The following is a 24231-nucleotide window of genomic DNA, read 5'->3' on the forward strand; positions in this document are numbered from 1 at the left end:
TAGTCTATATTTAGCAATATCAAAATTGCTTATGTTCTGTGTGCAGGAAAAATTACGTGCCACCAACCTTGGGGGAAGGCTTTAAAGAAATAGTGGAAATCAATTTTGTCCCAAATTTCCATAACGAGCAGGATCGAAGGCTCTACGAAATGTATTTACTTGAGAGTTAAATTAGATTACTGAGGGTTGGCTTTTCCAACCTCTTGGTAAACTAACTAGTAGTTAAATTATATATCTATCTTTGTTTAATTCGCGGGAAAAGCAAAGACATATATATGATTCAACTATTAGTTAATTTACCGAAAGATTGGAACAACCGGCCCTTAAACAAATAAATCTTGAATCCGCCGTCGCACGCAACTATTTTTAATATAATAACGATAGCAATAAAAACATCTGTTAAATTATCTATTGCACAATCAGCAATGTAATTTATTATATTATTTGATCCATAGGGTGTCGCAGAATTTGAGTAATGATCTTACGACTCTTCAAATTTCAGTATTCGAAGATTTTATTGATTGAGATGATTAAAAATTTTTTTTTCAAACAAACAATTATTCAAGTTGGCCGTGGCAGATCCTTTATTTTGAACTGCTCAAAAATGATAAAAATTGCATGACATTTAAAAAAATGTCAAGAAACTGTGCGTGTGTCTTTCTATTAGATTTTAAACGCTTTGTTTAATCTCACGTCTCTGTGAATGCATATTTGTTTCCAAAGCATTGATAATTACACAGTTCTGCGTTTTTATTTGATGCTACTGCACTCGATAGACATTCAGAGGAGGAGCTTATCACGACGTGTCCGCCGGCCACGACTTCCCTGAACCAATAAAATCCCAGCCAGCGTAGAATGCCAGAAGCTGTTAAATATCACAGAAGCTGCTGATAAGAATATTACTGAAACATTACGCGAGAGAGAGGAGAGGTCTTGAATTTTACAATCCACGAAGGTCATAATTTCTTTCATTTGAGAACAGGAGGACTTCTCTCAAGCCGGTGTCAGACCCCGAGACCCCAGTAGAGGGTTTTTTCCCCTCTAGATTTTTCAATCGCGATTGTTAGGCATCCCCCTAGGCTCTTTGGCCGAGCGGTTGACGACGAATGCGTGCCACGTGATGTAGCGAGAACGGCACGACGCTCAATGGGAGCTCAGTGTCCGCGCAGACGTCGTCGAGGCCAGTCGTCTTCCCCGCTTTTCCGTTCCCTGCCTGCGTGTGTATATACGTGCGAGCTTGTGCGTGATGAATTTGTGAGCAGGAGCAAGGTGAAAAATCCGGTTACGTAGGAAAGATACAGTGAGTAAACTACAAGTATAAATGGGGGCTCGACCGGTTGAGCAACATTCGAGGTGCTCGAGGATGACACAGCGGATCGGTCCTGATCAATTCTAAGTCTGCGCGGAGTCTGCCAAAAATAGTTCTGTCAGTTGTTACCGTACGTTTCTCCTCTGTGAAGTACCAGTGGAGCAATGGTTCATAATGTGGTCTAATAATATACTTTACGTCTTATCGTAATATAAATTTAACACAGCGTGCATTGTGCTCTATAAATTACAATTGTATAAAATTCGTACAAGTTGAATTATATCAATGGTGTTCGCGGTGCATGCATTTATCTCGACAGATAAAATTATGTCGCTTGAATGGTGAGCTCTAATAGGAAGTAGATATGTATTTATCTAAAGGCACGGGTTTACTGTAAATGTTCCTCGAAACACGTTAGATTTAACGGCAATCTTTATCCTCAAAATAAATCACTTTTATTTCGCAATCGTCTTGAATCTTGATGCGATTGTAATTGCGATGGGAAAAAAATGAGTGAGAGGCGAAAGAGAAAACCGGTAATTTTATAAGTATCTTAATTTCTTTTCCTATTTGTTTCTGTCTGTTCTAATTCCATAAATTCCAAAATTTTTATAAGAAATAATATTCCCGAGCAACATAGCGACACAACCCTGTATATTCTATATTTTTATTCCTCCAACAATATTTATGAAACGGTAACTTTTAATTAAACATTTGTTTTCCTAACAAAACGAAGGGAACAATTCTGTTATTATCGACGATTACTATTATTAGCTATTAGCTATTATTAATAATATTATTATAACTACTATTGTTGTTACTGTATCGATTGGTAGATGCTTGAAACACCCGGTACGTTAATTTACACTTGCAGGCTCAATCGTTACTCGAGCGTAACTTGTCTCTGCTGGATATTTTCCGTTCCTCGTGTATCTCACGTCACGGCAGAATTACGTCACAAGTCAAGTCACTTTGCAAACGATACTCGCCCTCGTCACGATGCGTCCTGAACGCGTCACCGTCCTCCGAGTGTCTCAAAATATCACGTGCGATGCACGCCAACATCATAGAAACGAGGAATGTCTCGCATTGACACCAAGCTTCTTCGATATCTTTAGCATTTCATAGAGGACACTTAAACATTTAGATTCAAGTCGAATTGAAATTTATTTCCTATTTATAAGTCGTGGGGGAGTTTTAATTACGATGACACGTCAATTGACCACACGTTTGAAAATAAAGAAATACAGAGTTATATAATTATAATCGAATTATATAAATTACATAAGTGAAGAAATTAAACTTACAAAATACACATTTGTGTGTGTGCTTGAAGATTACGATTGTAAATCGAGAAAACGTGGAAATTGAATTGAAGAAATATATTTATGTTGTGTAAACATATAATTATATGAAAAAAAGATAAATACACAAAGTATTTGTTGGGCTACCTTCATCTTGCTCGGACCTAAGTTATGATTTGGCATCTCGTTTCCATTTGATTTAGACACAGAGAGAATTTTCTTTTAAAGTTTATCCTGAAAATCATGTAATCGTGAGACAACACGGCATTTCGAAGAGTTTTATAAGAGTTTCTTGAAATTTTACCATACTTTTTACTAGTGAAATGTATGGTAAAATTTCGAACTCACGAAAAACTCACATAAAGTTCTTGAAAATGTTGCGATCTCGTTACTGAAGAAGCGATTTAAACAAATCATCAAGTACCGTAGAAACGTTCGGTAAAACGGTTTGTTTGCGGATACCGTACGCACGTGTCCATAAATCATTGCATGCGTATTTCCATGAATATATTCGCGGAGAATCGATCGCGACGTTCTAAACTTTCTTCGCGATTTTCGATATGCAAAGTAAGAAATTTGTTTCAAGATATTCATAATATAAATATACGACGAATATAATAATCGTTTTTATTTCGAAAACAACGTAATGTTCCCTTAAATCTTTTATTTTGTATTTAATCGGATGATAGCGTGTGCTAAATCAAACACCTGTATCTATATATCTGAATTTTCTGTTATATTATGAAACTTCTATCACTTTATCTTTTAATCAATACATTTTTATCTCGATTTAAGAAACGACAGGTTTCTTGATAAAAGTGATGGTTTTCAACCAATTCAATTATCAGGATTTGAACTGGGTCGAATATTATTTGAAAACGAAAGTTCTCCAAAAAATTCTGCAAAAGTATTGCATGCCTTCGCCGAGAAAAATGTCCGATTAAATATAATCGGATAATCCAATTACATAATAACAAACGGTTTTATCCAATTAAATTGTATATCCGTTGAAAAATATGATCGGTTTTTCAATCAAATTACACCGTTAACTGCATTTCATCGGATAAATTTCATCGAATGTGTCCATAAATTAGTCGGAAAACGTAATCGGAAAAATTAACCATCGGAAATACTATTTAATAGGTTTATTCGATGAAAAGTTTTCTCAGTGTTGAAACTCTAGAAAATTTTTCCTCAGAAGTTTATGGGTTGAAGGACGTAATATAGTTATGTATTGTTACTAGCTCTTCATTCCAAAATGAATGAAGAGCTAGTAACCCACGAGATACCAAACGATTTTTACCGAGGAAAAGAATCGGGATTTCCATAAGTTTATGGTACAATACGTAAGATAACATGGGAAAGAAACACATTTTCGGAATGTGCACGACTTTCAAAACTCAAAACTCTCGGAAGTTTGTTTGATTTCGCGACAATTCGAGATTTTCGTCGTACATTTGAAATGAGTTCGCAGGTCCACTAAAACGCGTTGGCCTTCACATGTCGGATTCGCATGTGATCACTTCTAAATGTCGACAAGCTGGTATACCGTGTCGTTTGTTGTGCAGCGTGTATCGCTGTGCCCGCTCGAGCTGTCTCTCCCGTTTATTATTTAATTAATTTTCACGCTTCTATGATTCTAAACTATCGGAACTTTTTCCCGTGGATTCCCTCGCGATTCTTAGACGCGAAAAACCACTCGTGGGAACGAATTAGATTGTCTCGATTCTTGAGAGCCTCTCGATTGCAAGGAAGATTGGAGCAAAATTTCCGCGATCTTCGACTCCGCGAAAAACTCCGTTTTCTCACCTTCGTGCTTTCCGATTCTTCTCCTCGGTCAAAATCGTTCCGTATCACATTACGTTTTGTTGCTTCTCCTACGAGTACGAGTGTCCTAGGTTTCCATTTATTCTGGAATGAAGAGTTAGCAGCGATCCATTTTTCTTCAATGATTCTTCCCATCTCTGTTTAAATGGCATTTAACTACTGACTGGACGTTAATATACGACGTAAATATACGAGCGAGAGAGATGGTTTCCTGAAGGACCCCGAGTTGGGAGACTGCTCTCCGAAAACACCGTGAAAATTCGCGAATACATTTTTGCTTCAGAGAACTCGCTCGTCTAACCACGCGTAACGCAATGAGTCACAATCAGACCGTGTGTGTTTCAAAGATTACGTATTACGCGTCGCTGAACAATTGACCCGACGTCTCACGAGTTGGGCCTCAGTGGAGTGTTATTAGCACACAACGCGCATTGTCTCGATGCATTCAATTAGTTCTTAATTGGCTTTTCAGCGACGCCGCGATACGAGGAGCGTACGTTCGATCCTGACAGCGATATGTTTAATCGAGGCATCATACGTTGGTTCTATAATACCGAAATATATTTACGACTTTGGAGACACTTTGGTAGAAATTGGTAGAAATTAATGAGTGAAATACTCGACAATGATGAAAGCAATAAATAAATAAACATAAATGTAAAGCAACACAGATGAAAGTAACATCGTTATTTTTGAAATAATCAAGTCTCGTCCATTTTACTTTAACTTTGTATTACAAAAGTAAAGCGTACTTTTTAAAGAAGCAGAAATTAAGCTTGCAATGTCTCTAATTGTAAAGGATATTCGATGCTAAACGTATTAAATTATTGACAATGTGTATTTTAAATCTGAAAGAAACTGTTTCGTATACTGAGAAAAATTTCCATCCGATAAACAATTAAATAGTGTTTCTGATGTTATTTTTTCCATAATATCCGATTAAATTTATCCGATAAAATGCAGTTACCGATGAAATTTTATTGAAAAACCGATCATATCTTTCATCGGATATACAATTTAATTGAATGTATCCGTTTGCTATTATGTCATTGGATTAACCAATTATATTTAATCGGATTTTTTCTCAGTGTGGCGAAGCTCATTAATTCTTTTGAGTCTGAGAAGAACAAAAAATTTTAATCGCCTAGAAACATCCATTTTATCCACACTGAGAAAAATGTCCGATTGAATATAATCCGATAATTCCGATAACCAATTACATAATAACAAACGGACATATCCGTTTAAGTTGTATATCCGATGAAAAACATGATCTGTTTCTCGATCAAATTTCCTCGGATGTATCCATAATTTAATCGGAAAAATTAACCATCGGAAACACTATTTAATTGGTTTATTTTTCTCAGTGCGTATGTCCATTAATGTTCTTCGTATCCATAGTAATTGTCGTGACTAACAATGTTTCAATTGCGGCTATAAATCTACGGGCATTCCCAGGGCACAACGGGGTCCGCTTCGTTACGGCTCTGCCTGGTGAACGATTCTGCGAGGCGCGATTCTATTGAGGAAAAAAACGGCCCTGTATTATATAACTCCGTTACTACTCCGACGGCCCGCGGGCGCCAATTACTCTTTCTTTAACCATTGATCTCGCACACTGCCGACCACGACACACATAAGTGCCGTTGTCACGCTGTTATTCTTCCGCGAACTTCACTGGAGTCCAAGCTAATGCGTTGATGTTCTTGCGCTGTGGAGTAATCTCTAATAGGCTGTAACCATATACAAAAGATAAACCGCTTGAGATGATAATACTGATACTAATCTTTGGGTTCAGTAATCTTCGAAATGAAACAGAAGCTCTTTCTAGGTACTTAAAGAAAACTATGCTCTCACATTTTCACTAAATTCACTAGTGGAAAAAATTTCTGTAAATAACTACAAAAATTGACTTAAAATAGAAATGTGTAGAAATTTAGATATCTTCGTTGAAACATTAATTTTTTTTGTAAAAATATCTACGGAATAGTACCACAAATTACAATGTTCTCAAGTCGAGAAATTATTGCAAGTAGTATTTCATAAAAATGTACAATTTTGTTAAAATTAGTACAGAACTTTACTAGCTTCAGAAGTTTAAGAAACAACAAAATCTTAATGAATTAAAACATCTGCTTACTTGTAGAATATTACCAAAATTAATACAAGTGCTCCAATTCTAGCATTTTCATGTTGATTTTTATAACACTTTTTAAATTTACGTATGAATTTCTTAGATTCTGGCAGTTATATTTTACTGTTTTGTAGAATTATTTCCGGCAAGGTAGTGACGCAATCAACGTGTGATGGTCAGCATGATTTCTACCTGGATCTCACGCGTAAAAATCATACGGAAGTGTTTCGCGTTATTCACGATCGGAGCATGTCAGGAAGCAAGACGTTATTAAGCGTCTCGAGAAGATTTTTTGCTACTTTGCCTTGACACACGCGTTAATCGGATTTGCATAACGTGTATTGTGACTTGCGCCAAGTTGCATAATTTCGTGAGTTAACGACAACGGCTCTTTGTAATCGCATTTATTTGTCAATACGCGTCGCCGCATGTCGATAACAATTGTTTCGGATGCGTGACAGTGTCTTTAATTTACCTCTGCCCTGCTTCATTAACACATCGTTTACTGCGACTCGTTAAAAAATTACTCATATTTGTGAAGTAAATTTTTATCGACAGTACGTTCACTCGTCGTGTTATCTCGAAATAGCACATAAAAATGCTTGTGACATAAATCATTTGACGCAATCTCCGTGTAAAATACGTACACAGTTTCCCGGTGCAGCCTGGCACTTGTTCCGTTTCGAATTCATTGTTCTCGGCGGCGTAAACGAAATTTTAATTGCATACTTGAAGACAGAATCGTAATAATTGTAAATTGCTGCATCGTTGTAATTTTATTCACGTCGAACCGAACCTCGATGTCAATAACAATAATTACGATGTAACAAAACTCGAAGGTCCACTTTTTCAGGTGACCTGTAATCAACAGTCAGAAATCAAACTGAAGTCTTAAAATAGAGAGAGTGGTAAAACTGCCGAATAGGGGACCCCGCTCCTACGAACTTGACCTTGACATACCATATGTTGGACAGATGGAGATGGGAGGAGAGATATAAGATTTAGAGTCCATCATTGTTTTCGAAAACTATTACTCGCACAGTAAAAATGAAGAGAACATAAAATGTATATTTCAAAGAGATCTACAACTTTTGTTTAAAACATTTTTCACAATTTTTAATATTTGTGTCTGAAAATTACATATAATTGGTCGACATTGTTTTTTTAATAACTTTTTTACGAACAGCGACGGCTAAAACCATTTTTACGTTACTCAGTAAGGTGTACTTGACGACATATGACAAGGTCAAGTTCGTAGGAGCGGGGTCCCCTATTCGGCAGTTTTACCAGTTTACAATATACATATTTTAAATACAACTGATAATATATGTATGTATGTATGTATGTATGTAAAATACATATTGTATCAAAACAAGCATCGTGAATCGTGTGGTTTCAAATATAAATTAAAAAATTTCGTCTCGGATTTAATCTGAAATTTAACACGAATCTAATGACTAACACAATATTCTGAGACATTTACTTACTATATTACAATTTTAATTGTTCGAATCTAATTATTTCGCGATGACCTTCAGGTCACATGGATAGTCTTATCATTCCGATATCACGCTGCGTATTGAAAACACCTCGGTATAACACGTACGCAGTTTACGATACACTTGGTAGGAAACGAGAGATTTTAGCCATTTTCTCTAAGCCATTTTAAACCGTGCAGAAATATTCCCATAAATCACTTGAATCATGAAGATCCACGTGTATTAAATAGAGCATTCGCACAGTCGGGGCTGCGTGTTACAATTTTATACGCTTATACGTATATTGCACGTATTCTGGTATTATAATATTTTTTTTATTATATTATATACATTTTATATACATCTAATTTTTCAAATATACAATATATATCTTTGCGATTGTCGACGCCTCGGTGAAACAACCGTTACTTCGCTTCTCCCGTAGATTCAGTGCGAATTTACACAGCGAGCAGGACCGAATTCAATTGTAGACGCTATCACTAGACGCTAGTCCAGATTCTCGGAAAAAGTGATATAAAATTTATGTTACACGAGATGCACTTTAAAAGAGATAGGTCTATTGTATAATTCCAGGTTCACAATAACTCGAACTGATAGTTAAAAGTTTAAGCTCACTTTCTCCAGACCTTGTGAAGTGTTTCGCTATTATATAACCGGAACTAGAGTTCCATAAATTGAGATCCGTAAGTTCAGAGGTGCAAGAATCTGCACTGCTTTCTCACAGTTTAATCCGGGAGGAAGCAACATTCTTTATTTCATTCTATTCTTTTTCGCGTCGCCGATATGTGTATAAAATTGTTGCTACATAAGTTTAAATTAAAACGTTTAATTGCACATTAAAAAAATATACTCTGAAACGATTTCGTGTGGGAGATAACAGCCTCAAATGTATTTTCAAGATGTTTGAGATAATGAAGATGTAATTTCCGAAGATTATTTTAATTATGACAATTTAATGAGTGCAATACAATTAATCCAATTAAATATAATGAAGAAAACGAGTCTCAGAAACCATTTTTATCTCTTTTATTGCTGCTACTATTTCTCAGGCGTGAAGCACGATCGTAGATCATCTTCGGTCAGCGACCGATAAACTCTGTATTTTCCCGGCGCGTCAAAGTGTTAAATGGTTTCGCTTTCCCCATAAAGCGATACTGTTTAGCAAAATATCGATTTTTATTCCCGCATGAGGAAATGCTAATTGCATAAATCTGGGGGAACCTCAATAACAGCGCTTCTGTACATGTTACTGAATAAATTATTCATTGAAATAATTATCAGCTCCCGACTTTGATAGCACACAAAATGTAATTTGTCTGCTGTGCGTGTCTCTCTTTAAATAACATAAAATGTACAATCGTGATGTGCTGAAACATAATTTCTTGAACTTTCTAATCAAATCAATCTTGTAATTTTTTAAATTTTCACACTGATGAAAATATCTTAATAAAAAAAATATTACTTTATTCAACAAAATTATTCATTAGGTAGCTCCTAATAGCTTATTAACTTCAATTAAAAAAATAATAAACAAATTAAAACATGCATTCCTTTAATTTAAGTATTTATTAAATATGAAGCAATAGATAATTTTAAATTAAAAGACTAAATGTTTACTAAGATATAAGTTTTACAGCGAAGAAAATTGGATTTCTTATTTGACAAAAACAATTATTTTATTTAAGAAATAGTATTCTCTATCTCATGAAATCTTTAGTTGAATGTAGAAAATGTAAGGATTTAAAATAATTTATTTAATATATTATAATACACAGATTTACTTGAAACTTGATATTTTTATTTAAATAGAATAAATCTTTACTTTAGTAAAAAAAATTATTTTAAGTAAATCTATTTACTTAAAACAATGTTTTGTCAGTATAGTTAATATCGGAATTTCTCTCTTTCTCGTACAATTTTTAACTTTGATACTCTTCAATTTTCACTTTACAAATTCTTTTTATTTTTATTTCAATTCTATACGTTCTACTCCACAGTTCTAAAAACTCGACTGCGGTTTCAGTTTTCTCAGAGTCGTCTTTAATTGTACAACGTAGAAACAAGAAGGACATAATTTGACGGCGAATTAATGGCAAGCGTGCATATATCAACTTCGTTATTTCAATAGATAATTCTAGCGTATAACGTCGCGATTGTACGACCTTCCATGTTATTTGAAAAGTGACACAGCAAGCAAACAATCGCGTGTAGCCAGACAGATAAGGCTAGGACGGTGGAGGCAAATGATACAGGCTTTTTCTTCACACGCAGATCGACGAAATCATTTGGTTCCTGGATCGACCAACTGATCGTTCGCGTTTCAGAGTGGACCTCGTCACTAATTCGTCACCTCGTCACGCGCACACATTTTTTTCACCGTATAATAAAACAGACAGGACTGCAAAGAGACCATTTTCTACTAGCGGAGGAAAAGAAAAGACTCAGTAAGTCGTAATTATCTCTAAAGTTAAATGATTGAAAAAATCATTAGGGTAAATGAATCACAACTTAAACCTTGTTATTTGTAATTATTTTACATAATAATGGCAATGATTTCAGAATTACGTAGTTACTTTAACAGGTGCAATAATTGTTACTTAAAAAAAATTTAGGTAGATTCACGAACATCTTGAAAGCTGCAAGCAGGCACTCGAAGATAAATCTCAAGAAACGACAGATGTTCACATGAGTATCGATGACTGATACCTTACTCCACTTTCGAGAGGGTTTCACTGAGAATTCGCGATAAGATTGGCATCGATCGATCCGTGGGACGTGACGATATTTGCAAACGGCTGATACAACTAGATGTGAAGTGTCAATTTCAATCTGATTACGATCGCGCGAAGAGATCAGCCAATTGTACCGAGTGGCTAACAATATATGCGTATTAAAGATATTGTTGACAAATTGTGACAATCGAAGAAAGAGCACTACCACAATAGACTGTTAAGATTCTTTTGTCTTCGCGTTCGCGAAAAAGGGGCGATTATTAAACGCCGAACGAAAGTGTCTACGTGTGTTGCATAATCTCCGTAAATCCGATTAATTAAGCGATCGCCTTTAACCGTGCAAGTGGCAGTTCGTGGCGAGTTAATGCCGCGTGCAAGGACCGATGGATTCATCGAAAGTCAGGTCGAACCCGAATCCGCGGGAGAAGGCGAACATCGTGTCGGTGTTGCTTTGGTGGTGAGTCATTTTTTCACGATCGGACCTTCCGGCAAGACTCTTCCGGTCCTCCGCGAAATTCGCAAGTGTCTGAGCACTTGGGCACTTCAACGCTGGACATTTAAATATCTACAGATTTGTCTTAAATATTTAGATTCACCGGTAGTCGGATTAATTATACATTACATTAGTTGATTAAAGCTGCCGCTTCGCTTTTTAACTGCAGATGCTTTTGTATTATTTTGCTTTATCCGTTATTTACACTTAATGAAGTTATATTACTTTTTATTTTGGATATGTAAAAGTCCAGTGATTTAGAATATTCAGAAAAATGTTTATTCTGAAAATACTCATACTCACGTTTGCACATTTAATTTTTGAATCACATTGATTTGTTGCGTTAATAAATATTCAGATTATGCGGAATAACATTTCGCGTCGAGACATGTATGCTGCAAGTATACGTGTTACTTGATACGTAAGGCTGATTTTTACCGCAAATGAGTTCTTATCTTCATGTAATGCTACCTTGTCTTCAAAGATGACGATGCACTTTGCACAGCTAATATAATAAAATCGCCTTGTCATGTCATAAACATAACTTCGCGTGGAATTATTTCTAAAATTCCAGACTTCAACACTACTGCACTCCTATCGCTCTTATCATCTGCAATCTGATGCTACTTGATAAGGTATCTAATGTCTAATTTACATAAATTGCTTTGGATCAGGTGGACCATTAGTTTATTCAAGACTGGCTACAAAAAAGCTTTAGAAGTAGACGACTTGTTTGACCCCTTGAAAGTCGACCGATCGAAGTCACTCGGAGATCGATTAGAAAAGTGAGTAACGTATGAGAAATCATGTACAAGAAAAAAGATGAAGACGAAAGAAAGTATTTGGAAATTCTCTTCCTTGTACGTCGTCCTTTTACAAAGGTATAGAAATTATAAGACGTTGTTGTACTTTTGTAGACGATGGAACATCGAGCTGGAAAACTCGAAAAAATGGAAACGCAGTCCGAGTTTGTTGAGGGCTATTTTCCGCACGTTCCTATTGGAGTACTCTATGCTGGGATTAGTACAGATTTTTAACGAGTTCGTGATAAGGTACTTGCTCTCTCGCTCATCCTTGTAAATCTCTCGTATTTCACTTAGTACTTTTCGCGATTTCTTTTTATTTGTTCCCAATAAAGTTGATCTTGTAGAACGAAATGATACCGGAGTGACTCGAGCGAAATAATTACTGCTGATTATTATAATAATTTGTAATTGAACCTGAATTTCAGAATAAATTGAGTAAAGATAGCACAGTGTTATCCTTCAAGTTCATTTTTTGTACACGGAAAGCACTAATTTTCTTGCAAAATTTAATCAATATTTTTACGTTTGCGTTTGGGTGAAAAAGTAGTACATTGTTATCAGTGCGTTATCGCACTTGTAACTTCGTGTTACGTAAAAGTTTAAACTTAAAACTTCGTGTTACGTAAAACTTCAAACAAGGGGAATCGTATAAAAAGAAGCAGGTATCTGAAAAATTTGCGATGAGATTTGAGAAGCTATATCGAAGGTGTTGTTGTCTCCGACCTAAGCAGATGTAGTAATAAATAAAATAAAGAAAATATATAACAGTATAATTGCTGTTATTAAAATAATAGTCTAAGTCATAGACTCGTAAGATTATAACATCCTTCAGTGATATATATAAAAAGTTAACGTGTGAAATCTATAGATTAGGTACACCTTTGCTGCTGGGTGGCCTCCTACGCTACTTCCGGAAGGGTTCGGATGAAACGTACGAGTCTGCCGTATGGTTTGCCGTTGGTATCTGCATAGCTACTGGCTTGTATGTGATAAGCGGCAATCAAACGATCTTCGGCGCTTTCCACGTGGGCGCCAAAGTTCGCGTGTCCGTCTGCTCTCTAGTATACAGAAAGGTTGGTCACTAGGAGTATTGTATTAAAAAAATTCAGGCTAATTATAACGTGGGAGGAAATAAAGGACGCAAAGTCCATAAAAAGCGAGCGGATTCTCGCTCCACGCACTTTCGCTCAGCTCATCAAAGTGTACATTTCTTTACCGAAAAGGGAAGAAGTAAGGAAATTATGCAAACAGGCGAAGAGACGAATAATTCTGTAGCAAAAAGTAAAAGAAACAATTTTTTCAATAACTTTCAGAACTTTCGAACTCTCTAATAAACAGTCATTGAAGATTCAACAGATCAACATTGTGATCGACTTTAATAGACGTGTACATTTCCTCTGCGATATGATTCGCCACCGTGTTAGCTATCAGATTATGTAATGGAAATTTTTGCATTTGTCTTGCAGGCTCTGCGCCTGAGCAAAACTGCACTGGGCGAGACAGCACCCGGAAAAGTAGTTAATCTAGTAGCCAACGATGTCAGTAGGTTTGATCTCGTGACTATCTTTATTCATCACATGTGGTCGGCGCCACTGTCCGCCCTGATCGTCGCTTATATTCTCTACCAAGAGGTCGGCTATCCCGGTCTTATCGGCATCGCCGCCATCTTTGTGGTCGTGCCGCTTCAATGTAAGTCTTGCAACGAGTCGTATAAAAATTCTTTTTTAAGAATTCACAAAAATGTTAGACCACTACTCTTTTCGCGCACACGGAAAAATCAATTTGAGACACTGATATGAGGAGACGTTATATGCGACAAGTCGTTTTGCCGAGGACGTTCGCCAATTCCTACTCTCGCGATTTTAGCTTATACCGGCAAGCTGTCGTCCAAGTTTCGTCTTCAAACCGCTATTAAGACGGACGAGCGGGTCCGGCTGATGGATGAAATTATTTCCGGGGTGCAGGTGATCAAGATGTACGCGTGGGAGAAGCCGTTCTGCGCCATGGTCGAGCTGGCGCGTAAGCTCGAGTTACGAGTAGTCACCAAGAGCTCCTACATCCGTGGTATTTATATGACCTTCAATCTGTTCACCACTCGGATGGGGCTGTTCTGCACCCTCGTATCCATGCTGGTGTTCGGCAACGAGCTGACCGCCGCCAAGATCTTCGTCGTCTCGTCCTACTTCAACATCCTCGCGCACACCATGACCGGCATGTTCGTGCGCGGCTTCGCCGAGTTGGCCGAGTGTATGGTGGCTATACGCAGGCTCCAGACTTTCCTCATTTACAACGAGTTCCAGGGCAGTAACGTCATTTTCTCCAGAGCGTCCTCCGGCAACAATTCGGATTTCAAGCAGGCCCCCAAACAGGATCTGCCCTACATTGATGACGATGTCGTGGAGAATCAGTTGGGGTCACATGGAGAGGATAGCGAGCATAGAAAACAAAACGGTCTGTTGATCGTTGCCAGCGACTTGTTGAAGAACACTGCTAATTTTGTTGGAGGTAGATATTCAAAATTCAAAGGACCACAAAAGAACATGGAATTTCCTTTTACGAGATACATAAATATACATGATATCGTGAATATGTCACAAAGATAGCCCAAATTGAATTATCTTCAGACATACTTTACAACTTGAGAGATTATTACTTTAATGAAGCAATATTTTAAAAGATATCAAAGTAAAATTAAAAATTTTTACCTTTTCATCTAGAATTTCTAGAATCTGTAAAATCTTGTAGGACGTTTCGGTTGGATCTTTCCAGCATCCTTTTAACATTTACTTTCAACAAATCTAACGCGCAACAAAACTTTACTATTCACAGAAAATAAACAATCCATGTACGATACGAACAACTGGGCGATCAATATGATTAACGTTAATGCTAAATGGGAGGAAAGACAATCGGAGAACACTCTGGAGAATCTGAATTTGGAGATCGAAAAGGGCAAGCTGTACGCGGTGATCGGCATGGTGGGCAGTGGCAAGAGTACTTTCCTGTCCGCGATTCTGGGCGAGATCAGTCTGACGGGAGGTCAAGTAAAGGTGAACGGCGACATCAGCTATGCCAGCCAGGAGGCCTGGGTCTTCGGTGCCACCGTCCGACAGAATATACTCTTCGGGCAAACTTACGAACGCCAACGGTACCAGAAGGTGGTCAAAGCTTGCGCCCTGGTACGGGACTTCAAGCAATTTCCGCAGGGAGATCAGACCATTGTGGGTGAACGGGGCAGCTCATTATCTGGCGGTCAGAAGGCAAGGATCAACTTGGCCAGAGCTCTATACAGGCAGTCGGACATCTACTTGATGGACGATCCTTTGAGTGCGGTGGGTGATCGTCGAAGAAATCAGTAATTTAATTCTGATTTTATTCTTTCAGACGTTGGGTATCGTACATGATGTAGACTTTATGCAAATGGGATAAACTTAATTTTAATCTTATGAATAATAATGAAGTGGGATTTTGAATTAAATATGAATCCTAACGAAGGATTATCTGTTTGAAATTTCAGGTCGACGCCCATGTCAGCAAACATCTGTTTCAAGAATGTATGCAAAAATACCTGGCTGGTAAAACGAGAATTTTAGCGACGCATCAGCTACAGTATATAAAAGGAGTGGACGCTATTATACTGCTTGAACAGGGAAAAATGCAGTACTTCTCGCATTATCAGGACTTATTGGAATATCGACCCGAATACGGAGTACTCCTGGCAACGGAGAATGAAGTAGTCGACGACTCGTCCTTAGAAAGTAGTATAAACTTACGACGACAGTTTTCCTCCACAAGTAACAGAGTAAGTGAAGATATAAATATGAAAAGGGGGAGAGAAAGAGAGAGAATTTGGAAAAGATAAACCAATGTTTCATAGTTGCTGTATTTAATATTAACAATGAATAATGTTTAACTGATGAAGAAAAATGGTTAATGTTACTGAAGATAAAATTCTTTCAACAGAGTCGCACTCCGGAAGCGAGTAGCGGCGGTACAGACGACGAAGAGGAAGACGAAGATTCCGAGAAGTTGAACGACGGTCTCGAGGGGACGTCGCGCGGCATGGTTAAGGGTCCTATATTTATTAAGTTTTTCAAGATGGGTGCCAATTTATACATGGCTTTTACCGTTCTTCTTCTGTTCATCATCACGCAATTCATCGTCAGTCTCAACGACCTCTTTGTGCCTTTCTTGTGAGCAGCTAATACTATCAATGAAATCGGTCAAAGAAACGTTTCTTGTATAAATACTTATTTGTCAAACATATTTCTTCATATTGTTTGTAATATTATTCAATTTTTCGAAATCCGCCAATTTCTATACATTAATTCTGCACACTCGTGCATTTAGTACAAATATTTTGCGGAGTTGTTTAAATAATATTTCATTTTTACTCGGTTCATTAATGGTTCAATAATTTTTCTTCTCGCTTCAGAATCAATTTTGTGGAAGCGCAAGACTACGAATTCACCCAAGTCAACTTGAATCAAACGGATGACTCTTACACGAATACAACGGGATTACATCAATATCTTGCCATGGAGGATGCAAGGGTGATTCATTATGTCTATATCTACGCCGGTATCGTGCTGGCAATCTTCTTCGTCGGCATCACCAGATCGCTTGTTTTCTATAAGACGTGCATGACGTGCAGCCAGCGCCTGCACGATATGATGTTCAGTGCGCTTATTCGTACAGGAATGCGATTCTTCGACACTAATGCGAGCGGCAGGATCCTCAATCGATTCTCCAAAGACATGGGCGCGATAGATGAACTATTACCCAAGGCGATGCTGGACGCCGGCCAGATGAACATGATGATGTTGGGATCATTGACAGTGACCTGCGTGGTCAATCCCATCTTTCTGGCGCCTATCGTGGTCATTGGAGGAATATTCTATTGGATCCGTAGGATCTACCTCAAGACTAGCAAGAACATCAAACGATTGGAGGGAATATGTATGTCTGCCTTTTTTATTTAGTCTTTAGAATTTATCAAAAGTTTGATCATATTTATTATTTCGTGAAAATCATGCCGGGGAAAAAATATAAATGGAGAAAATAAAATGACTTTTTCCACATATTTTGTTAAATGGGTGAAATTTATAGTGCTTTAGTTTATAAGAAGAATTTATATTCTGAAGAAATAATATTCTCGCGGGATATCCTTTTGTGCTCCAGCTCGCTCGCCGGTATTCACGCACTTGAACGCCACGTTGAACGGTTTGACGACTATCAGAGCGTACTGCGCTCAGGATATACTCAAACATGAATTCGACAAACTGCAAGATGTACACACGTCTACCGTTTACATGTATATCGTGACCAGCACTGCATTTGGATTTTTCTTGGACATGTTCTGCTTCCTCTTTACCTCACTTGTCACCTTCAGCTTTTTGCTACTCAAACAATGTGAGTATCAGTCTCCTTGCAAATTTATCTCAAATTTTATCTACAAATACTTTTCCATAAAAGAAATATATACACGTATATTTCAAAGGGTACAGAAAGTATATTTTTTATGTAAAACTTATTAGTTTATTAAAAAGGCTGTAAAGAATTTTACTTCGTGAAATACGTAGTTTTATTTTCTGAAAACTTCTTTTTCTATATATAATTAATATTAAAAATATTAAATAATTTAAGATTTTGAAGAGTTTAGAGCGAAGTTTATCGATTACTAAACTTGTGTATAAACACTGTTTAGTCCATAAAATGGGACGTTGACGATTAAAGCGTTAAAAAATGTACGTTATAAAATTAAGACAAAATGAAAAACGGCAGAATTAAATGTTTTGCATATCTTGTAGCATTTACTGGCGGCGAGGTCGGTTTGGCCATCACTCAGGTAATGGCAATGACCGGGATAATTCAGTGGGGGATGCGACAGAGTGCGGAGGTGGCAAACCAGATGATGGCAGTGGAACGTGTACTCGAATACGTTCAGCTGCCGGAAGAACCAAATCTGAGAGATCGGGGGGCATACGTGAAGAAAAAAGACAAAAATGCAGCACTACCGTGCAACGCCCCCAAAGACTGGCCTGACCAAGGCTGTATTACATTCAAGGAAGTTAATATGCGCTACGCGGCCGAGGATGCACTTGTTCTCAGGGACTTGAATATAATAATTCATCCTGGGGAGAAGGTACAGAAATTTTGTGAGAAAACTTTTATAGAGACAGACGAGTAGCAAGAGAGGAGAAAAAAGAAAATTTATATGAAATTTAATATTAATTCGGTTTTAAAACAAATAAAAGACTTTGATTTCTTTGAATCTTGAGACATTCAAAAACTTTTCATGATTTTATCTATAATAATTTTTTATTGATTATATTAAGAAGTTGTGTAAGAAAGATTGATAGAAAGTAAAAGAATTTTTAATTGTTATTTTATTCTATCCTGAGAAGTTAAAATTTTGTTGGGAAAATATAAAAAATAATTATACACATAAGTACAAACATGCGCATGTATTAAGGTACTTTAAAAATAAAATACTGCCACGCAGGTTGGTATCGTGGGAAGAACAGGCGCCGGTAAATCGTCGCTGATATCAGCATTGTTCCGATTGGCAAAAGTTGAGGGAACCATCCTGATTGACAACGCGGACACGGGTTTGATGGCTTTGGAGGACTTACGACGCAAAATATCCATCATTCCCCAGGATCCCGTTTTGTTCTCAGGTACTCTGAGACGTAATTTAGATCCTTTCAACGAGTTTCCCGACACGGATTTGTGGGAGGCGCTTGAAGAGGTTCGAACGATTTATTATTTAAGAATAGATCTGTTGTACCTAATCGGGAAACGTATAATACTATGACGTTGCAAAATCCGACGGTTCCGATATTCTGGCTCCAAAAACATCATCTTAAAAACATCTTAAAATCCAAAGACCCGGAAGTGAGTTTTGGAATATGTAGAATCTCGAAATATCAAATGTCAAGTCACATGGTCCTAAGATTGTGCAACGAATAATTACGAACATTGTGTACTATCCAAAAATTTCTTTCGCAACGAATGTCCAGGTTGAGCTGAAGGAGGCGGTCATTACTCTCGGAAACGGTTTGGAAAGCCGTGTATTTGACAGAGGCAGCAATTACAGCGTTGGACAGAGACAGTTGGTGTGTTTAGCGAGAGCCATCCTGAGGAACAACCGCATATTGATGCTGGACGAGGCGACCGCGAACGTAGATCCGCATACCGACGCATTGATTCAACGGACTATCAGGAAGAAATTCGCAACGTGCACGATGCTCACAGTGGCGCATCGACTGAACACCATAATGGACAGCGACAAGGTTCTGGTGATGGATAAGGGTCGTATGGCTGTGAGTACAGTTCCTCTTAAAAGATGCATTTTTTATGACAATCTGAAGGCCTGCTATTTTTAATTTTCTTCGCATGCGAATCTTTAAAGGTTCTTTATACTCGAACGTCTGAGATTTTTAATTTTGAATAATCCTTCGTTTCTTAAAATCTTTATATCATTTCTCTTACATTTTCTGCCAAAATGAAGGACTCTTCTTTAGGATTCTTCATATAATTTTTCAGAATTTCTAAAAGAAATTTTATTATACAGATGTTATAAAAATTTTGTTCATCATTTTTAATGCGCAAGAATTACGCTTTACAAAGAATGGGCGCAACCACTGAACCATAATTACAATTTTATTTGTAGGAATACGATCATCCTCATATATTACTGAAAAACAGCTATAGTCAATTTACTTCGTTAGTAAAAGAGACCGGACCAGGCATGTACGATCAACTGGCCAAGGTGGCGAGGCAGGCCTATTTCAACAAGTACGGAGAAACGTAACAGGAAGAAAAGATGAATTTTACACCAGTGTCTCGTTAGTTAGATTTCTCGAAGTAAAAACGTAAATATGCTCAGATACTTACGGTGTAGAAAAAGATATATGGACATATGTGCATAATAGCACATGCAGATGAAAGTAACATTTCTAGAAGATCAACACCATATTGTCTTTCTTCGAGACATTATGGACACGACACTTCCGTCAAGTATCATAACATTGTGATTTAAAAGTAATTTGAAGCGCAACACGCATCTAAGGAATCATATTTTGGTATCAATTTTAATGAGAACGTCGTCGCGAGATCATTTTTGACGACCTCGCCATAAGATTTTGTAAAAAGTTTCTGTCACGCGTCGAACCTTACGATACTGCTATATTTTTCTACTAAATACTTTTGCATATTACAGAAATTACAAATACTTAATTCTTGTGATAAAGCGAAAACATATATTGATAATGAACCAAAGTACTGAGATAAGGTGTAATTTATCGCAAACTTGTAGTTATTATAAATCGAAGTTGTACCTAAGGTGATATTTACGCACAGTAAACTTGCTGTTATTTCTACCAATATCCATCATACACGCTTCGGTACGTAGATTCTATAAGAATCATGGAGACTCTTGGAGATTGAACAATATAATTATTGTTGAGTAAACTTTATGAAATCTAAATTAAAATTATATCGAAAAAAGCACATTTCTATATAAGTTCTGAATGTATTTCCATTTACATATTTTTTAAATAAATTTTAATTTTATTTATATTTATATACATTATATATAAATGTTCTACTTATTCTCATTTATATATATTTGATATATGTAAATAGGTTTATATAATATATATAAATATTATAATTTTTCAATTTACATATTTATATTAGGTGTTCAAGAAAGTTCTGAGCTTTTTTTTGTAAAGTTCAATCTTCATTCAAAAACAAACAAAAAAAAATTAATCAGCGAAATATTCCTCGTTTGTATCAACGACCTTTTGCCCTTTCGGGTAGCTTGCGAATTCCTTGACGATAGAAGCTCACCGGCTTCGAAGCGATAAAGTCATCAATGCATTTTCGTATCTCTTCAAATCTCACAAAATGTGTATCAGCCAAATAATGCTGCAGCGACCGGAATAGGTAGTAATCGGAAGGCGCCATGTCTGGGCTATACGCCGCGTGCTGGAGAAGTTTCCAGCCTAACGCAAAGATATGGTCCTGAGTCGCTTTTGCAACATGTGGTCGAACATTGTCATGAAGCAAGATCACTTTACGACTCCCTTGGCCAGTAAATGGCCTCTTTTCTTCTAATGCATCGCTCAAATTGGTCAATTGTTGTTAGTAGCGGTCTGCCCTGATTGTTTTACCCGGTTGTAACAACTCGTAATGCAATACACCTTTCCAATCTCACCAGTTACAGAGAAAATCTTCAAGACTGAAATCTCCTTGGCGAAAGTTTTGATACCGTCTGTTACATGTAGTATGACTTACAGCGTTCTCTCCATATGTAGCACAAATCATTATAGGTGGCTTCAGCAGCATTTTTCTTCAGATGAAACGCGAAGTGGATGGAAAATCGAATACGCTCGTTTGTTATTGCCATCGTGAACACTACTGATTTTTGAGATTATGTGCATCAAACGCCAAACTGTATGGCATTTTAGAAGGCCAAATATCAACGCTTTAAAACCGCAAAAGAGCGGGATGATATATAAAATTTAAATTGTTATTTCGGTTGTATGAAATCTAAAGCTCAGAACTTTTTTGTACACCTAATAAATAGTCCACTGATGTGATGTTTTTTCAGAATTATATAATTTCTGATTATCTGATAAGTTTTGTTCTCGAATAAAGATCTGATGACGACTCCAAGATTCGTGTGGAATGATGGATTAGTATAGTTCACATTCAGTATAAATATATCGATCCGAATATATTAATTAATGTATGAATGAATTATTATACTTAAGTCCTGTTATAATACATGTATAAATGCCGAAGGGAACTCGATACTTTTGTATACTGCATTTATTAATGCAACTACGTACATTAACTATTAGGATAAAAATTATAGGATATATATTATAGCAGGAATAATGAAATAAAGTATAGTATACTGATATAATATACGTAATATAGTATATATTGTTATTATATCTAATAGAGTATCATTACGTATATTTTGTTAATTTTAATAATATATTATGTAGGCAATATAACATATTTTTGCTAATAATAATTTTATAGTATGTTACTAATATATAATATAGTACTAAAATATATTATATATTAGTGACATAATAGAATAATGTTATAGTAGTATATATATTTTCCTCGTTATATATACATATATTATGTACAACTGTAGAAGTATGCTTGAAGCAAGCTTTACGTCTAAGTTTACGAATATATACATTTTTTGTAAATGATCACTTTTACGTATTCGATAGGAATTAGTTTTGGAATCATCTTTACAGCTACTTTATTGTTAATCCGTCATGTTTGGGACGCTGCCATTTCTTCGCGGTCAATTACGCATTGTTGCGCGATATTGTGAAATCTTCACGACACTATGCGGTGAACTGTTAAATATTACTTATGTATAGTACAATAACTCAAAGTGAAAGTATGTATATACTTGCTCACGCTGTATGAAATTATTGACCAAAGTACAACGAAATATACGAAGAAGGAATAAATTGTACTTACGATTTCCTTTTCAGTAATATCAAGTTGTTATTAGTCAATTAGTCAAAAATAACCAAATTGTTCATGTTCTGTGTACAGAAAAAATTGCGTGCCACCGACTTTTGGAAAGCCCTGAAGAAATAGTGGAAATCAATTTTACTTGAGAAATCAATTTTGTTCCAAATTTCCGTAACGACATTTAAAACAAATTTAAGAAACCTCACGCGCATGTGTCTTTCTATTAGATTTGAAACACTTTGTTTAATCTTACGTCTCTGTGAATATATATTTGTTCTAATTCAGTGACAATTACAGAGTTCTGTAATTATCAACGATTTAAATTTCTCATTTGATGCTGCATTTGACATAGTTTCAGATAGAGAAAAAGCTTAATTATCATGTCGTGTCTGCCTTGACAGACCGGACACGACCTTCCTAAACTAATAAAAGCGCAGCCAGCGTAGAGTATCAGAAGCTGTTGCATATCACACAAGCCGTTGATAAGAATATTACTGGGACACTACTCGAGAGAGGAGAGGTCTTTAATTTTACATTCCATTCATAATTTCTTTCATTTGAAAACAGCAGGACTTCTCGCAAACTGCAGCCAGACCACGGGACCCCAATAGAGGGTTCTTCCCCATCTAGATTTTTCAATTGCAATTGTTAGGCATCCCCTAGCTCTTTGACCGAGGCGGTCAATGACGAATGCGTGACCACGTGATGTAGAACGGCACGACTCTCAATGCGAGCGAGCTCAGTGTTCGCGCAGACGTCGTCGGGGCCAGTCGTCCTCCCCGCTTCTCTGCCTACGTGTGCATACGCGCGAGGTTGTGCGTGATAAATTTGTGAGCAAGGTGAAAGATCCAGTTACGTAGGAAAGATATCGTGAGTCAAACCCAAGTTTAAATGGGGCGCTTGAGTGGTCGAGCAACAGTCGAGGTGTTTGAGGATGGTACAGTGGATCGGACCTGATCGATTCTAACAAGGGGAGTTCACACCCGTCGAGTCACCGATTTTGCTGAGCTCTCGCAGGTATGTATTATAGTATTCGTATAAAGGTAATATTGGCTATTTGGAAGCGATGCACGCATCAACCGGTGGCGAAAAACTGCAGTGTGAAATGTGACATTAATACTACTTGTTAGACCCGGTTCCACCATCTTTAAATAATTTTGGTCATTTCTGCTTACGATAAATGTGACTGGTCAATTCCAATGGAACACTGAAATTTTCAAAATCAAGACTTAAAACTTAGAAGATTGTTTCGATTCGCGATGATTCGGATTCTTTGGTTGTACTTTTGAAATGATCACGCAAGTGCACTAAAACGCGTTAGCCTTAATTCACACGTCGGATTCGCATGCGATCGCGTCCACATGTCGATAAGCTGATACAGCGTTGTTTGCTATGCGTAGCGCGTATCATTATGCCCGCTCGAGCTGTCTTTCCATTCACCATTTTATTTCTTATCACGCTTCTATGATTCTAAACTGGCTGTAAATCTGCGGGGATTCCCAGGGCACAACGGGATATTCGTTTCGTTACGGCTCTGCTTGGTGAACAATTCTGCGAGCCGCAGCTCTATTGAGGAAACGACCGTGTATTATATAACTGCGTTACCCCC

At 36.9% G+C, this 24231-nt stretch overlaps 2 protein-coding genes across 2 annotated transcripts in view; both read left to right on the forward strand.

Moving 5' to 3' along the window:
- The first annotated feature begins 169 nt into the window (after nucleotides 1–169).
- On the forward strand, nucleotides 170–20450 carry LOC105567456 (multidrug resistance-associated protein 4-like). The gene is made up of 17 exons (XM_012022344.1): nucleotides 170–1300; nucleotides 10345–10517; nucleotides 10686–11262; nucleotides 11973–12083; nucleotides 12216–12350; nucleotides 12973–13177; nucleotides 13571–13793; nucleotides 13971–14609; nucleotides 14934–15436; nucleotides 15622–15906; nucleotides 16068–16297; nucleotides 16540–17063; nucleotides 17286–17516; nucleotides 17915–18249; nucleotides 18610–18855; nucleotides 19127–19429; nucleotides 19780–20450. Exons 3-17 carry the CDS (start codon nucleotides 11189–11191, stop codon nucleotides 19918–19920), a joined length of 4185 nt encoding a protein of 1394 aa, XP_011877734.1. The 5' UTR covers nucleotides 170–1300; nucleotides 10345–10517; nucleotides 10686–11188; the 3' UTR covers nucleotides 19921–20450.
- Nucleotides 20451–23332: 2882 nt separating this feature from the next.
- The window catches only part of LOC105567459 (probable multidrug resistance-associated protein lethal(2)03659), a 13633-nt gene continuing 12734 nt past the window's right edge, over nucleotides 23333–24231 (forward strand). The window contains exon 1 of the mRNA XM_012022352.1: nucleotides 23333–23639. The gene's annotated coding sequence lies outside the window, so the exon portion shown is untranslated. The remainder of the gene's footprint in view (nucleotides 23640–24231) is intronic.

The sequence above is a fragment of the Vollenhovia emeryi genome, unplaced genomic scaffold, assembly GCF_000949405.1.
Source record: "Vollenhovia emeryi isolate VEMERY1.0 unplaced genomic scaffold, V.emery_V1.0 DF939137.1, whole genome shotgun sequence".
Taxonomy (NCBI): domain Eukaryota; kingdom Metazoa; phylum Arthropoda; class Insecta; order Hymenoptera; family Formicidae; genus Vollenhovia; species Vollenhovia emeryi.